The sequence below is a fragment of the Oryzias latipes genome, chromosome 20 (genome assembly GCF_002234675.1).
Source record: "Oryzias latipes chromosome 20, ASM223467v1".
NCBI lineage: Eukaryota > Metazoa > Chordata > Actinopteri > Beloniformes > Adrianichthyidae > Oryzias > Oryzias latipes.
The window spans coordinates 9,117,729-9,135,540 of NC_019878.2; the positions used below are offsets into that span (position 1 = coordinate 9,117,729).

Sequence of the window (17,812 nt, forward strand, 5' to 3'; positions counted from 1 at the left end):
GCCGAACAAAGAACACAGGGAGGAGGTCTATGTGTAGTTTGTAGTTTGGTAAAACTCAGTTTTTCATGGCAAAATGAAACAATTTGTATTATAACAAGATAAAAATTAGGTGTACTTGAAAAGTTCACCACTTTTCATGGTAAAACTTGAAACTTACATGATGTTTTAGAGCTATCTAGCTTTTTAAATACTTTTTTTTAATCAGTGTAATTTTTCTGTTAGTATAAAAAACGTATATTTAAACTGATATTTGTTTTGTGACGAGTAAATTTAAACACAAAAGACCATATAATAACTCATTCAGTTGAAGCACATTTTTTTCAAATACATTTTATTTTGTTTTGTTTTTCTTCCTCTTTACCTTCCCTGTAAGTGCAACAGACAAATAAATCATATTATTTACATATTTGCATTCACTATATATGCATAGGTTTGTATGTACATATTACATTAAGATTTGATTTAATAAAGCAGTAAAGTTACACTATTAACTGAAATGGTAAAGTCATCAAACGGCAATAAAAGCATTAGCTTTCTTATCAATTCTTATCTAGTGTTTTCCTATTAGACAGTCACACGTTTCTGGATCATTTTCTGGAAGTTATATAAAGTACTTGAGATGAAAACGGGTTCAGACCTTCACATCACCTTTATCTTTTTTAATGTTTTTCAAGCTTTACACCAAAAAGCAACAGTCAGGTCTTGTTTTTCCCAACTAGAAAACATTTGTCTTAGCATACTTAGGTGCCAGTCATTCCCTTCTGCCATGAGATGTTACACAAATCATTTTCACTGCACAGAAGAATCTGTTTCTTTTTTTCCTTTAATTTATTCACTCTCTTAAGATCGGCACAAACAGTGGACATGCTTAGAACAACAAAGCTGTTGGAGAAATGAGATGAAAAGCTTCTGCTGTATGACTCATCTTCTTTGTGGTGTTTGACTGCTAGAACAACACACAAGACAATAGAGAACAAAAACTTTTTGTAGCCTCCCTGATGACTAAAAACACTACAACTGGTCACAAATATCGAACCCCAAGAATGTATATCTGTATATCAGGGGAAAAAAGATTAGCCTTCCCAGTGGAAAGGCCAGCATGGAAAGAAGGAAGGGTTGGGTTCAGTTGGAAAATGTCAGGGCTTAAATCTAAGGAAGTCCATTTCTATGACCTATGCTCACAGAAAGCAATGCAAAGACTTGTGTTGGCTCACTTTCTTTTGTCTTTTCACCTTCGACTTTTGCACATCTTGATATACTCTGATAAAAGAAGGAAGGGCCATGGTCCAAGTAAGAAAGTTCATTATATCTCAAAGACTTTGTATACCAAATTTACATAAATCTTTGATCATAAGCACATCTTTGATTTGACTCTATGATACTGGATTTAGTTTACTATGAAGGCTTGAACTTTAAGAGTTTTTAAACAAACAAAAAAAGATGGGATAGAAAGAAAAGCTCTAAATTTGGAATTCCCAGGTTTCAAACTGCAATCCTCTGTTTGTGAGGCTAATGTATGAACCACCAGTCGGGCTTATCTCTATCAAGTCTGATAGTTCATCATTTTAGCTTATAGCATTAGGGTTGGGCGATGTCCTTTAAATTGGCAGGTGACGATGTTTGCTGTCAACCATCGGGATGGACGGTTATATTGTCGGGAGGGGGGCTATTTTAATTTTTCGTTCTTATATAATTGCTATTCCTTATTTTACTTTATTACTTTATTTAATTTATTACCCAACTAATGACTCATCCGCGATGATCCAGTATAAACTGAGGGAAGTGATTTTAACAAAAAAAGTAACAAACAAAATAGAAAAGAAGTAGTCCGCTCCCGCACTTGATTAGTCAAGTGGACCGGCTGAGCGCAGACTTACAGCTTTGTGTTTGATGGGAAGGGGGGGTGCTTTGTTACATGAGCGGTATGTGTGGGAGATTTAAGACTGCGATCCGTCCCGCAGCTCTAGGGGAACAAGCTACCGAACTCAGAACCGGGACTAAAAGTGTGTGTCTCGGAGCAGAGCTTGGACCGCCAGCACACACACAGCGGCTTTGGGGCGGTGTGTGAGCTTCAAAGCAGAAATGTCGCTCTGTCCTTAGAAACCGTTCAAACAATCACGTGGATTTGTGTTTCCAGTCGTGTCCCGACTAAATAAAGGCTGATGTTATTCCCACATGTTTACGTGCAGCCAGGATGCAGATTGCAGCACCACTCAAAGCTAATGTTGTTAGCCGTGTTAGCATACTGCTAATCCTGGCTTCATTCCGGCTCCGTTCAGAAAAAGCACTGACCACAAGGATTAAAAATAAAACGATGAGCGAACAGGCGCTTCATAATAACCGTCACATTATTAAAAGCACGTTTAGAAGATCTTCTTGTATATTACCGAGCTGACATGTCGCTCGGCGCTGTTTAACATTGTTTTGTATTGAATTGTTACATTCAATAAAGTTTGAAAAAAAAAATAGCCGCTCGGTGGAACTTATATCCTCTTCCGGTTTTTCAAACCCTACTGCGCATGTGCGATTATTCCGACCGAAAGTGTGACCCATGTGAACGTTTGTTATATTCTAAAAACACTTTTCTGGACCCATGTGCACGGTTGGATTCTAATCCGACTATTGATCCGATCAAGATATTTTGCACATGTAACCGCGGCTTATGGTGTCGACTTCAACGTGGCAGGGGCGTGGCATCACGATAGTGTCTCTCCATCGTGATGTCACTCACCCATCACGATGGACGATGGTATCGTCCATCGGCACAACCCTATATAGCATTCATATTATAAAATTATTTTCTAATCCTAAACCTATGACACCATCAAACGTACGCATGACGGATCTCAATTCTACGTTTAATTTTCAATGAGTCACACCTCCACTCTCCTTAAGATGCACCTTGAACTGGACACTCCTGTCTACAACCTTCCAAAATTCTACAGCATCCGAACGGGTCAACCCATGAATGCGTAGATGCCTTTATAGTGAAACGTAACACAAATGTGAACTAGATACGAGGAAAAAAACATCCGTCACCTGCAGAGAACACAGTTCTGAAGTACAGCTGTTTTAAAATAAATTCTCCAGATTTTGGTATTTCCCCCCTTTGAATTTATTGTAAAATTTACCAAAATGTAATTTTGCCATTTCAAACCGCCATTTTTTGATAGGACGCATAATTGATCAACTTCACACGCTCCAGTTCAGCACCACTGTTCTCACAAACAAATGGCCATTTATTTCTTGATTCTGTGGGAAACTGCACCATATCATTAACCCGCCCTCAGTCCTCCTTAAGTACTCTCCTGTCCTTCCCACTCACCCATCTTGGAGTGTCCGCACCCCGACCCCCTCACGGTGGTTTGTATCTGCGTGTGCATCAGGGTCCTTTGAGGTTCCTGAAGTGGCTCTCCAGCACAAAAAAAGCATAACTTCAGAAGAATTTGGAGACAATAGCAGCTGTTTGAATGTTGGCTGTGATCTCCACCATTCCCTGAGCTGTGCCCCCCTCCCACAGTGTTTTCAAAGCCACAGGCAAGCTGGTGCTAAGCACTGATCAGACTACAGAACAGGATCTTCAAATTCTGTTTTTTTTTTTTTACCTTTTGTTAGCTGTTTTCATCAGCCCTTCCTCTGTTGTCGTGCCCTCCTCACTTCATTCTGTCTCGTTTCCTGTTGGCACGCTCTTTTGTTTGGTTTTCCTGATCCAAGACAAATCCACTCAGTGGATTTTTGAATATCGAGTTGTAGTGGTACATTCATTAACCCATGTGGGTGTCCTCAGACTTTATCTTTTATTATATTAAATGAAAAAAAAAAATCTTCATTTTCTTTAGGAAATTAAATAACTTTTAGTTTTGATTAAAGAAATCAGTTCTGGAAATACAATATCAGCCCAGATAAGAGACCTTCAGTTTTGTCAACTGCAGGCGTTATATATGTATGGAGGGCAGATTTTTCTTCTTTAGTTTCAGGGTGAGATCAAATCGGGACAGAGAAGTAGGACATTTAAGTGAGTGATAGATTCAGTGCTCTGCACAGCAGCCATATGCTACACAGCACAAAATAAGAGCACCATTTTTACAGCATAAATGAACGCCAAGATCAATTTTTTAAACTGTGCTTTCTTGGTCATTTTGAATATTTTTGAGATAAAACAATGACATTCAATGACAAACATAAATTATCAGGTTTGTGTACGTAAACCTCATTGAAAATTGAGATGTATGAACCCACACTATGTGCAAAAGCCATTTGCCAGCTGCTGACTTCGTCGTTTATGCGGTGCTCAAAGGGTTTATTGCAGTCTCGCCGCTCGAAACGATCGATTCCTGGTGGCAAGTGTCTCGGCAGACAACGAAATAAAACAGAACTATTGCATTCTGCCGTGTTTGCTGAGCACATTGATTTACAAAGCTGTTTACTCATCACTGATGTGGCATATTGTCAGCTAACGGATTGCTTTTCCACACAGTTGGGTTCATTACCAGCTAGGGTTGGGCGATGTCCCCTAAATTGGCCGTTGACGATGTTTGCTGTCAACCATCGGGATGGACGATGACATCGTCGGGGGGGGGGGGGTATTTTTGCATTTTTCGTTCTTATATAACTGCTATTCCTTATTTTGCTTTTTTCATTTTATTTCCCAACTAATGGTTAATCCGCGATGATCCAGTATAAACTGAGGGAAGTGACTTTAACAGAAAAAGTAACAAACAAAATAGAAAGCAGTAGTCCGCTCCCGCACTTAACTGGCGGAGTGGACCGGCGGAGTGCGGATTTACAGCTCTGTGTTTGATGGGGGGGGGGTACATGAGCGGTATGTGTGGGAGATTTAAGACTGCGATCCGTCCCGCAGCTCTAGGGGGACGAGCTATCGAACTCAGAACCGGGTCTAAAAGTGTCTCTGAGCACAGCTCAGATCGTCAGCAGACACACAGCGGTTTGAGCATCAAAGCAGAAATGTCGCTCAGTCCTTAGAAAACATTCAAACAATCACGTGGATTTGTGTTTCCAGTCGTGTCCCGACTAAATAAAGGCTGATGTTATTCACAGCATGCAGCGCCACCCAAAGCTAATGTTGTTAGCCAGTGTTAGCATACTGCTAATCCTGGCTCCGTTCAGAAAAAGCACTGACCACACGGATTAAAATTCAAATGATGAGCGAACAGGTGTTTCATAATAACCGTAACATTATTAAAAGCACGTTTAGAAGATCATCTCGTATTTTACCGAGCTGACATGTCAATATATATAGCCGCTCGGCGCTGTTATCGTTTTGTATTGAATTGTTATATTCAATAAAGTTTGGAAAAAAAGCCGCTCGGCGGAAGTTGTATCCTCTTCCGGTTTTCAAACTGCGCATGTGCGAATACTGCGCATGTGCGAATGATTTATTCCGACCGAAATTGTGACCTTAGTGAACGTTTTTACATTCTGAAAACATTTTTCTGGGCCCATCTACACGGTTGGAGTCTAATCCGACCATTGATCCCATCAGGATATTTTGTACATGTAACCGCGGCTTATGGTGTCGACGCGCAACGTGGCGGGGGCGTGGCATCACGATGGTGGTCTCTCCATCGGGATGTCAGTCACCCATCACGATGGACGATGATATCGTCCATCGGCCCAACCCTATTACCAGCAAACCCAACAATGTGGAACGTCCCGTTCCCTCGGTTTTCTTTGTCAATCAAATGTTGACTGATGATGACCCTTCTGTCTGGTCTACAGTTTATTTAACTTAAAGCATTTCTTCTCTTTCTTTTTAAAATTTGTTTTAGATCTTCCCATGGAGTACAACCCCTCGGATCACCCCAGGGCCAGCACCATCTTCCTCAGCAAGTCACAAACTGATGGTAAGTGTTGTAGTGGTTCTCATGTCTTGAAACTCTTCTTTAAAACATCTCCAATCCTTTACACAACACACTAATCACTTTTATATATCTTAAATTTGTATTTTACTTTGACCTTCGCCCCGTACATTTTGTTGAAAGAAATTCCCACTTGTCTAACCGAAACACGTCATCAAATGTTCACCCCTTGTTGTTTTCTTTCTGTAAGACATGTTGCAAAAATGCAAAAAGTCTCTTTTGCCCTTGAAAGCTGGTCAAATCAAACACTTTTTTTTTTAGATATTGAAGTATTTTTTCAGTTTGTTTGCAGTTATCTATGATAAAATTATCAGAGATTTCAGTCCAGAACGACATTTCTAGAGAGAAATTCAGTAAAAAATAATGTGATTATTTTGCAGTTTTGGAACATCAAGAAAATTCTAACCGTATTAAACCCTTATGTGTGTTTTTCTTTTTCTTTTTTATATTAATTTCAAATCTTTAGTAGAAATTAGTAAGAAGGCTCTGGTTCAAAACCCCGGCTGGATTTTTTCTGTGTGGATTTTGCATGTTCTCCTCATGCATATGTTGGTTTTCTCCAGCTTCCTCCCACAGTCCAAAGACATGTTACATAAGTTAACGGATTATTCTAAATTGTCCCAAAGGTCTGTATGTGGTTGTTAGACTCTGTGTTGCCCTGTGAAGGACTGCTGATCTGTCCAGAGCGTACCCCGCCTTCACCCCTCAGGAGCTGGGTAGCCTCCTGCATCGTTGTGACCCTCAACATGACCAACCCAATAAATACACAAAAAATGATTGTGTAATTCACACTTCCGATGCTCACTTCTGATTTCTTTATCCCCAAATTCTTTTTGACACTTAATAGTGACAACTGTTGTGAACATTGGTGTTGCAAACAAACAAGCCCCAACTTGGACTCTTGTTTTTCAGTTGTGGTGCCCAACAGAAAAGGTAAGCACGTAGGTGTGTCTGTGCTGGACAGGCTGGTGGCTTCCTCTGTGTTTGGGCTTCCCAATCGTCATGTCCTGTAGTTCCAAAACTTACTGGGTTGTTGTACATTATCAATGTTGACATAGGTGATATGTTTTCTTTCTTTTTTTGTTTTTTTCTACCAATATCACTCTGCCTGTTTGTCTCTTTCACTGCACATGTTGGTCCATGTCAGGCCTGATTATAAACACGGCTGCATGACCATGATCATAAATCCTGTAAGGACAGATCGAGTCTTTTTGTACGTTTTTTATTTAAAAAGTCAAGTAAAGTGATAAAACTGATTGCTGTATTTGTTGGTAATTTTATTTGTTTTATCCAAAATATTTAACGAAAATATAGTTTTTTTCTTCTTTTGCCTGGAAGAATTGCACGGTCATTTGCAGAGGATAAACATGTGCAACTATGTCTGTTAAGCTACGTCCACACCGGGCGTGACGCGCATCCAAAAAAGCGCTTTCAGTATATGGTGTTCACACTGGACAAGCAGGGAGCAGCTTAATGTTTTTGTTATGCTACTGTTTACAAGCGCATGTACTGTACAGCTGGAAAAGACTTGCTGCGAAATATCAAAGCAGTGAAAATCCCGTGAATCTTGTTCAGGCTTTATCTTTCCCAGCTCTTTGTCCATATATGAAAGATTTGTGATCACATAATTCCAGCTGGGCACAAGCCCCAATTATTCATTTTTCCACCATGATCAATTGTTAAAAGGTTGACACTTCAGTGTCACGCACCCGAGAGTCATATACCCCACTGTGATTGGTTGGTTCGTCAGCTCCTCGCACAACACTGAAAAAGTGTCATTTATTAAAAGAGCTAGCGGGACGCACTAACATTACACTTTCATATTTAAGGCGGGGGCTGCAAAATATCATCTTGGGGGCCACGAATAGCCCGCGGGCCGCGAGTTTGAGACCCCTGCAGAAAGGGACATTTGTGCATGTTTGCATATACTTTTTAGTAACCCTTGTGCTATCCTAGGCACTTTAACATTGGGAGTTGGGTCATCTAGACCCACTAGACAGTGCGCTGAACCTTTTTTCTTCAATGATTTGTGATCTTCACTGGTGTCCATGGATTACATGAAATCTTTCCACCTTTATCCACCTTTGTCATGGTAGGGAGAACATGTCAATGTAAGGGTGGGGTCATCTAAGACAGCACAAGGTGGTCACTTAAGTGTGCATTGCAAAGGGCGGAGTGAACGTAGCTTCAGAGAATCAATCCTGGGATGTGAAACGCCAAACACTAATACACTCTTGCATAGTTCTGTGCTTTCTGTCTGCTGTAGTTTGCTTTTTTTCAATCAGCTTTTTATATTTGTGTTCTGGTTCTTTACAGACATGTTTAAAAATGTGAAAAAAAGTTTTACATTTAAATTTGTGGCCAAAACTTTTTTATCTTTGTGAAGATAAACATAATTGGGAATCGCTTTTTATGAAAATGAATTGGCATTGACAATTACCAGATTTTTTTAAGAGAAATAAATAAAAAGAAAACTCTACTTCATATAAAATCTTCACTAGTTTGCTGTAAACAGGGGTATGACAAGATGCTGAAGGGGCCATGCTCACTCCCACACATATGTGCCAGTGTAACAGAAAAATAAAACAGGTTATTAACAAAGAAATTGGGTTTAATAGTAAATGCTTTAAATCATGTTTTGGTAGCACAAAAATTAAAAGAATTGAAAGCTGAGGGACTGCAGGGTCCTGGAGGCACGCTGCCCCCTGTCTGTGGGGCGTGTGTACTGCACCAACACAAAGCTTACATCCTCCCTGTCCTTTTTTCTTTCCAGTTCGAGAAAAGCGGAAGAGCCTTTACATCAACCATGTAAGTGAGACTCCAGAAAGACCGACTGGTTTAAAGAAATGTTTTCACTTTCCGAGGAAATGCTGAAAAATCATGTTTACGTCTTCTGTTTCTTTGCAAGTTTACACACATTTCGGAAAATAAGGTAAAACATTGCAATTGTTTGAAGTGCGCTAAAGCTTTTTCTGTTTGTTTTGTCCACAGAATACACAAACTTTTGTAACATTTGTTTGTTTGTAAGTTGACATAACCACACTTCATTAGCAGATTGAATGTGTGTTTAAAACCCAAATTTAAAACTACTGATCATTTTCATCCATAATTTCTTCAAAAAAGAGAAATGACCTCGACCGAGGGTTTTGTCCCTCCAAGCGCAGACGTGTTAGCTTGTTTCATTTCTCTAAATGGAATTTTTCATTTGCTTATAATTCTGAATAAATAATATAATTTCTTATAAATGCCCACTAAAAAGAGAGAGAGCAAATCCTTCACAGTAAAAGTGGATGAAAATGAGTTCAACTTTAATGTCATTCTTCTGTACAACTCTGTCAAGCAATGGCAGTCATATGATTTGTTTAAATGTTTTTTCTGTGCTTGTTATCCCACACCAATCCTTTTTTTTCTGTGTACCATTCTGAATAATAAAATGGTTACATGTTTCTAAAAATTTGATGGAAAATGGCTTCACGAGTGGAAACTAAAGTACTAACATCTTTTTCTGGCAGAAACAGCTGAAGAAACTTCTTTGTTTTAGATCAGAATTTCTAGCACTTTACCAGTGGCGCCCTTCAAAACGGCAATTAAAGCCTCGATTCTTGATACGTTGTCAATCATGACCAAATTCACAAGACAATCTGGACCTTCTGGATTGGGTTGCAATGACCTGGAATGTTTAAAAGAAAGTGGATAATGAGATTTGTCTTAAAGCTCTTTGTTTCTGCAGTGCTTGACACAACCTTGGCACTCAACTGGTGCTTATAAAGAAACTGAATGGACTCGAGTTTCTCTGACCCAATGCAGAACAGACAGAAGAGAAACATTTTTAAAAATCATAGTCAGGAAGACGTCTCAATTTTCCATTCCAGTTTCTTCATTTCTTTACTCTAATATGGTTTTATTCCACCTAAAGGTCCAATGAAGACCACATTAGGATATGTAGATTCATGTGTTCCTTGTAGTTGTGGTAATGATACATCTGCTATACAGATGCAGCAATTCACTCTCCCTACAATTGTTTTTTTTTTTTTCTTTTTTAGGTCACCGTTTTGTTTTAGTTCAGTATATGAAGTGTGTATTACACAACAACAAAAAAAACATTTTAAAAAAATTTGCTAATGACAATAAAAGAGACCTTTTAGTTGGCTCAATACCTTCAGTCCAAAGGAGATCTCCTAATTTGATGCTTTCATTTCTAAAGTTGTTTCACTACAACTGTCCCTCCTTTTTTTACTGTTTGAGACTTGGAGCACTAAAAGCGTCACAGCTAGGCCTGCACAATATACAGCAAATTTATCGTTATCGCAATATCCAGCTTTGCAATATGCACATCGTGAAAGACGGTAAATATCGCAATAAATCGTAAACCCAAAATGTGTTAAAACAATCTTATGGCAGCTTGAAGCATTTAACCCATCAAATAAATCCCTTTATGTTTTGACCAATCAGATGGACGCCTGTGATGTTAGACGATTGTCACCTATGTCGATGAGGGTCATTTGGAGTATAATTTTCAAACTGTTGCAATGAAATGAGAATTATGTTTTTGGTTATTTTTCTATTTGTTTATATACCGCAAATTATATCGTTATCGCCATATTGATCACTTATATCGCATATCGCAAGTTTTCCTCATATCGTGCAGCCCTAGTCACAGCCTTTGCAAACTTGCGGCCTTTGCTGTCCAGCCTCTGTCATGTCCTCATCTGGGGTTTACATACACCACTGGGTCCTGGATCTTTCCAACATTCCTGGTCATCAGTAAGGCACAGGTGGTCAATAAAATGTTTTGTTTTGTGGCTGTCTCCTCCTTTGTATGCACCTCGCAGCATCATCCAGGCCCTGTGAGACGGAAGTACAGCTCCTGTTCCACTATATTTCTTGACGAGAGCACCGTCAGTCAACCCAACCTCAAATACACCATCAAATGGTAACCAGTCTGATTCCCCCGGGACTCATGTAAGACATTTGTAGCTCAATGATCTGATGGTTTCACTTTAAATGTGTCCTTTTTGTGTTTTTTTACAGTGTAGCCCTTGCAATTTATTACCACATAAAGAACAGGTATGTGACATATCTTGTATTGTCTTTGAAAATATCCAATCATTCGCCAAAATTTAAGGAGTTTGTGATTAAGGCCGAATCCGAATTCTTGCCCCATCCTTACGGCTTCTGCTTACCCCTACAGTCAGCCATCCAAACGGAGAGTCAAAGAAAAATACTGTCTTCTAACTTGGATGTCACTCCCACCTCATCAACAGTTGTCGGTCATCCACGTTAGCGCGTAGCTGCCAGCGCTCGGAAAATACACATCAATTTTATAACTTGAAAAGGCGTGTAAACATGAAGAAATGCGTTTCTTCTCCGTGACACAGCACGACGCGGATTACCCTCACATAGAGAAAGAGAGCCTTCCGCTGCAATGGTTTCCCCTTCAAAAAACTATTTCCAACACCCCTACCCATTCGAATGCCCCTACCATTGGAAGGATAGGGAGAAGCCGGAGGGGTAGGGGACGAATTTGGATTCGACCTATCAACACAATTGAACACTGCCATTTCCCTTTTAAATGTGCCACATTTTAATACATCCTACAGTGGTATACAAGATGGTCCCTTCATCCAAACAATGCAACATCTGAAAGTAGCATTCTTTCTAGATCAGTTAAACAAAATGATTCTTGACCATTGGAACCTGGACCCTGATTGACTGCACCTGTAGGTACCAGAATGCAAAACATGGGGTGAAGCCGTTCAACTCTGCTGCTCAGCCCAATTGAAAAGGCTTTGCCCAAATTCACTACTTACTACTTAGTGCACTGTACAGGGCCAAGGCTGGTCCTCAAGAGCCTCACCCCTGCCTGTTTTCCAGCTCTCCCTAGACTGCTTGATGCTGAAAACCTAAATCAGTTGTGTTCAGTCAATCAGGATGTGGAATTATTGAGTCAGCTAATCAGCAGCAAGCTGGTCAGGGAGGACTGGAAAACAGGCAAGCGTTTGCCATTTTGTCTGAATCTCCAATTCCAAAATCCAATGCCCCGGAAATTTCCCCAAAGTCTTTGAAAAACTAGTGGGCATCAATGCTCACTGGATGGACGACTAATGCATTGCATTCGAATGTTTTGAGGCTAAAAGGAATGAGGTGGCTGTTTGGCTAGAATAAGAATCCGAACCTGAATCAGAAAATGTTTAAAAAAAAAAAGCACAAATGAACCCTACTCTGATGTATCTGGGATTATCAGCTGTTTTTTAAATGCTTTTAATCGCCCTTTTACATTAAGACCGTCTGAAAAGGTTCCTTGGTGTGAAGGTTTCTTTTCCATCCCTTATCTATCCACTCTAAAACACCTTGTTCTTCTGTGACCAAAAAAATTGCAGTTTGAAGCCCAGTGATGGCTTTTATGAAGTCTGTCATTTTCTGAGCGACATCTCAATATTTCCCCCCGTCTCTCTCATTGCAGAGACGTTGACGGACAGATGCTGTTAGACATCTTTGACGAGAAGCTGCATCCTCTCACGGTAAGGCCTCAGCTGCACATGCATCTCCATTATGTGCCAAATGCAGCTCCTGATCCCTCAGGAGCCATCGAGCCGTTTAACAGTTTTCCGTTCTCCTGTTCGTCTCTGGCACTCTCTCCAGAAATCGGAGGTTCCTTCTGACTATGACAAACACGATCCGGAGCAGAAGCAGATCTACCGCTTCGTCAGGACTCTGTTCAGTGCAGCTCAACTCACGGCCGAGTGCGCCATCGTCACTCTGGTGAGTGGACATGCCTGAGGAGGTGTTGCATCAATCTTTCTCTCTCCGCGATGATTCGCGGGGAGCCGCATGAGCGTTCTCTGTGTCTGAAAGGGAAGGAACGCCATCAGGTCTTTGCCAATGATGTCGGAACATAGAAAATGTGAGGCAGCATCAGTTTGATCTGAGTCATTTACTTTCACAACTGCTGAGAGTGTGAAGTATGGCAGATATGACAGAAAGGCACACCATTTTATTTATTTATTTATTTTTCTTATGGTCTGCATTCTTCTGTTGACTCTCAGATTAGGAATTAGTTTAAATATGCGTACTATTTTCCCGCAGTAGCCATTCTACATACTCCTGATGAGAAACGTCTCTTCACATTTTCGCTCCAGCTGTTTCTCAGCAGCATCTTCAAAATGACAAAAGCCCTCATAGGAGATTCCGTCCGAGTTTTGTCTCCTACAACAAATAAAGCCCAACGTGCGAACAGTATTTAACAGAGCTACTGGTCGTGGGGTGGCTTATATGCAAGCAGCTAAGCTAACAATAAGGAGTTAGGAGGTAGAAAGAGGCACGGAGGATCTCCATAGGTCAGGATTGACCATTTTTAATTGGTTGTCTCCACCAATAACAGAGTTTTTATTTTTATTTTTTTATTTTGATGAACAGCAGGAAAGAGGAGACTGAAAAACACCGAGTTGGCCCCAATCTGTGCATACATATATTCATATGTACGACTATGCTTTGAGCTTCTTTATTGTCTCTTCTTGTTCATCATTTTTACATCAAAGCTCCATAAATGTATAGACAAACATGGAAAGGAGCTTTGCTTGTCCAGTCAGGGAATGAAGACGTCTGCAGAGAAGATTCAGGTGAAGGTGAAGTGAGTCTCAAACAGGAGGAACATCACACAGGCATGCAGAGATGCTGTTGTGGATTTGCATTATGCTGCAGAAAGAAATGTATAAATAAAAGCAATTGTTATAGATTGAAATGATTGCAGGAGGAAGAAATGTTTGATTGTGGAGTCATACCGCCATATGATCCAGAGGGAGACGCCACTTTTTGAAGTCACATTCTTTGGAGCCTAAACTAACTTTAAAGATGAAAGTAAAACAGCCAACATTCAAGTTACGGGTGGATACGGGCCGTCTGCATTCAAAAACTGGGCGAACCTGTACTGGAGAATTGAGCAACCCCCCCCAACCTTTCTGTTTGCTCAAACCCACCTTCATATGATGATCCTGCAGCTGCTGCTGCTGTCAGCCGTGCAGCAGCAGCTGCAGCCGGCTCTCAGGCTCTCACTGTCACTCTGACAGGGCCGCCCAAGCAGAGATTCCTAATTAGCGGAGGAGCGTCTGTTCCGGTCGGCCGCCAAAGTTCTTTGCAAACTTGTAGAAGAGACAGATCGAACTTTACTTTAAAAGCACTTTTTATACCAAGGGAACACAAAGTGTTGCATAGGATGAAAATACCTTTCAAACTTAAAAAGCAAATGATAATATGAATAGAAATCCGTCTGAAGTAATGAAATGATCTTTCATGGATCTATCCACACCAGCAACTCTGACCCTGACCTTTGGGCACTGATCTCCTAGGTCAGGTGGCCCTTTCTTAACTTGGGGAAGGGGTTTCCTTAGTCTCTTGCTTAGCCATGAACCAGGTATCACAGTCCACCTGACCTGAAGGCTTTGTGTCCCTGTGAAGCTGGTTCTGGTTGGTTTGTGAGGTCGTCTGTTCTTGGATTTTGCATTTTAAGGGTCTGCTTAGACATGTGAATGAAAGTGTGTGCTGTCAATAACAAACAGCAAAAAGTGAACGTGTTCATGAATGCATAGTAAAGCTGCAGCTTCCTGGTCTAATAAAAAACTGTTAGGTCTGCATGTTTTTGGCAGGTTGTTGAAAGACATCAGTGGTCTCCTTGGAGAACAGAGCAGCGGATCATCACAGGCTGATGCCTGAAGCTGTGCAGGATCATTTGATGCTCTGAGTCAGCCACACTGACTTGTAAAAGGCCTGCAGGCTCTGTTGGCTATTTGATGTGTTGGAAATGTAGCTGTTAAAAGAAAACTGTTTCAAAGAACAGAGTTGCTGGGAATTTTGGAAAGTCATCAGCCTCTGAAATGATTCAAGTGGGGCGAAAATGAAGATTCCTGCGGAGAAGCAAGATACTGTGTTTATGGTGTTTATGTATTGTCTTTTTTTGTTTTGTTAGGTCTATTTGGAGAGGCTCTTGACCTACGCCGAGATCGACATTTGCCCATCCAATTGGAAGCGCATCGTGCTTGGAGCCATCCTCTTGGCTTCAAAAGTCTGGGACGACCAGGCGGTCTGGAACGTCGACTACTGCCAGATTCTCAAGGACATCACTGTGGAAGACATGTGAGTCACTGGAAACACAACCAACTCATGTGGAGGACCTGAACGCCTTGAAGAGTTGTGAATCCAGGAGGCCGAAGCAACAACGACAGTGTTACACAATTAACTTCAAACCATCCAGTCGCTCCACTCAACTTTGGGTTTCAGATTTCTATAAGTCAGTTTGTGGAATTAGATGTGTCCCAAAGCAAACTTTAAAAAAATCTCCATCAAACTGGTCTCAGAGAAGCTGCTGGGAAGACAAACTGCATCCACTGCTGCTTGAAATACACAACCTTGAGGAATAAGAAATTACTGATCTGCACTTAGGGAACCATGCAGTCTGCGTGATTTCCAGGTATCTTAGCCCTAATCATGACTGATTAGCTGGAGACACCGGAACCAGGCTATTAGAAGACGCCAGAGGAGGGCATGTTGGAAAACATGCAGGACTGTGGTGCTCGTGTGCTGTATAACGGCTGAAAGCTGCTATTCTCCGCATTAGAATCCATTAAATTGAAAGAGTTATGGGGGTCGAAAGAATGTGTTTGGTGACTTATGTTCATTCTTTACTCTTTACAGTGTTTTCCCTGAAGTACATTTTTTTAACATCATCACTGTAGCGTTATAATATACATGTATGTTGGATTTTAATCTTTTAAATACTTTTGTTTTGCTTCAAATGATTGCAGCATTCATCCTAACTATCAATCAAGGCTTTTACTCTTGCAGTAATGGCATTAAATAAGGGGACATTTCATTTTAATTTGTGGCTCTTTTTTATTCAATTATATCAAGATTTACAAAAACCCTAAATTGGAATGTAACTGTTCTCCATTTGATTCCTAATTTCAAAAAATGGATCTGCTAGAATCAAACCAGGTAGATTTATGAAAAGGATAGGATTGTAACAACATAGTCTAATTTGATAGGGGTTTTTTTTTTTTGTTGTTTTTCTTATTTTTTTTTTAAAAAGAAACCTTAATTGTGAAGTGGAGATTCACATTTTAGTTGAAGTAAATAAAGTTTGAGATAATAAAACTAGTTTTTAAACCTTTTTTTCTTATTTACTTTATTGAATTGGATACCTACTCCTTCTTATGTCTACTTAAGTAACAGTTGGTAAAAGAGTAATCCTACTTCCTTTCACTTTTTGGATTCTCCTCCTGCCTGCAGGCAACAAGTCAAACTGTGTTGACTGCAGGAAATTACTGAAATCCACTTAAATTTAAATAATTCTTCCTAGCAGGGCAATGCTTTCATTTTTGTTAAGTAGCCTTCCCAAAACAAGAAAAGTATCTTTTTCTTGAGAAACTGCCCAATGACGTCAAGCTACCAGAACGTAAAAATCCACCACAGCTGCAGACGCAGGAGTCGGCGTTGCAGAGAAGTTTGTTCAGCCTCTCACACTACTGTGTAACTGTCATCTGATCATTTATGAAACAGTAACCCAGTTTTAAACCAAAGAGGTCCAGTTTGAGTCTTTTCTCTGATCTGGAAAACAAAAGCTGGAAAGAACAAACAACCAAAACCAAAAATAGATGAGTGTTTGGGCAAGATGAAAGGAAGCAGCGTTATTAGGCAGAGTTCGGCTTCAGCGGGGGCTAAATTTAGCTCGTCTGTTGCTGCACGCCTGTGAAGCGTGTGGGTGAGGAGCATGGGCGAGGAAGAGGGATGGAGCTAGCACGAGCCATGAATCTGTTGACGCTTGACACCGATTTTTGAGACGCAAAAGTCAGAAGCCGTCTGCTTGGATGTAATAATTTGGAGTCAATCCACTTTCAATTAAATCTAAAATCCAACCAGATTCTCAATTTCAAAACAAGTTTCTGTTTTGTCTGTGTTTTTTGAAGGAACGAGCTGGAGCGCCAATTCCTGGAGTTGTTGCAGTTCAACATCAACGTGCCGTCCAGTGTTTACGCCAAGTATTACTTCGATCTGCGCTCGCTGGCCGAGGCCAACAACCTCAGCTTCCCTCTGGAACCCCTCAGCAGGGACAAGGCCCAGAAACTAGAGGTCAGAGGACACCATTGTGTGATCTTTTTTAACACAAAAGCTGCAAAAAGTAGATTTTATTAAGAAAATGTGTAAATGTATGATGATTTTTTTCTCCCTTTATGCCAAAAAACGGCATCGATTGCCAAGAATTGATTTTCCTTCATTACAAAAAAGCAGAATACATCTCAAGCTTTTGAGAAACCCGTTAGATGTTTGAAAACACCCTTACAAATGTCACCGGGTGAAAGCTGTATGGACCAGTCCTGCTGTGTGCTCTGCTGCCCCCTGGTGGCCTGAAGTTTTCTGACATTGATAAATAGCGTCTAGGGTGAGAGGGACTTAATTGTTGCCCACAAAAAAGTGACCTTTTAACCATTTTAGCTGTAACTACAGCAAAATTAATAAGTACAAAGTTTTTGTTTTTTTATTTTTACAAATTGTTTATTGCTTTTCTGCTTTAGAGTTTTGGTTCAAGAAGTTCCTTTAAAAGTGTCACAAAAGATTTTCAAAAATCACTTTTACGTGTACCATATTATCTGCACCATTGGGCGTGCCGGATTATAAGGCACACGTCAAGGAATGGTCTATTTTAGAAATGTTGTCATCTATGTGACGCGCATTTGGCGAGACAAAAGAGTCAGAGAAACGTCCGTCAAGTCAGACTTTATTAACTGTGTTCACCATAATTCTAGAACTTGTTTGTTATACGCTACACGTTAGATTTACAATACCTGTAACTCCCAACCTTGGTTGCAACACATAAAACCAGACGGATACCACTAAAACAAACATTACTGCGACTGCGCTAACTCCCAAACTTGTTAGCAATA

General features: G+C 40.4%; 1 protein-coding gene across 5 annotated transcripts in view; it reads left to right on the forward strand.

Annotated features, from left to right (window-relative positions):
- The window catches only part of ccny (cyclin Y), a 34,378-nt gene that overhangs the window by 14,281 nt on the left and 2,285 nt on the right, over positions 1–17,812 (forward strand). For 2 of the 5 annotated variants that reach the window (XM_011488728.3, XM_020712415.2), the window contains exons 2-11: positions 5,790–5,864; positions 6,792–6,812; positions 8,653–8,687; positions 8,788–8,811; positions 10,712–10,812; positions 10,911–10,946; positions 12,343–12,400; positions 12,522–12,641; positions 14,842–15,008; positions 16,838–17,000. In XM_011488728.3, coding sequence (XP_011487030.1) covers positions 5,790–5,864; positions 6,792–6,812; positions 8,653–8,687; positions 8,788–8,811; positions 10,712–10,812; positions 10,911–10,946; positions 12,343–12,400; positions 12,522–12,641; positions 14,842–15,008; positions 16,838–17,000 — 800 coding nt within the window. The remainder of the gene's footprint in view (positions 1–5,789; positions 5,865–6,791; positions 6,813–8,652; positions 8,688–8,787; positions 8,812–10,711; positions 10,813–10,910; positions 10,947–12,342; positions 12,401–12,521; positions 12,642–14,841; positions 15,009–16,837; positions 17,001–17,812) is intronic. The other 3 variants (XM_011488729.3, XM_004080889.4, XM_011488730.3) reach the window with 3 other exon arrangements.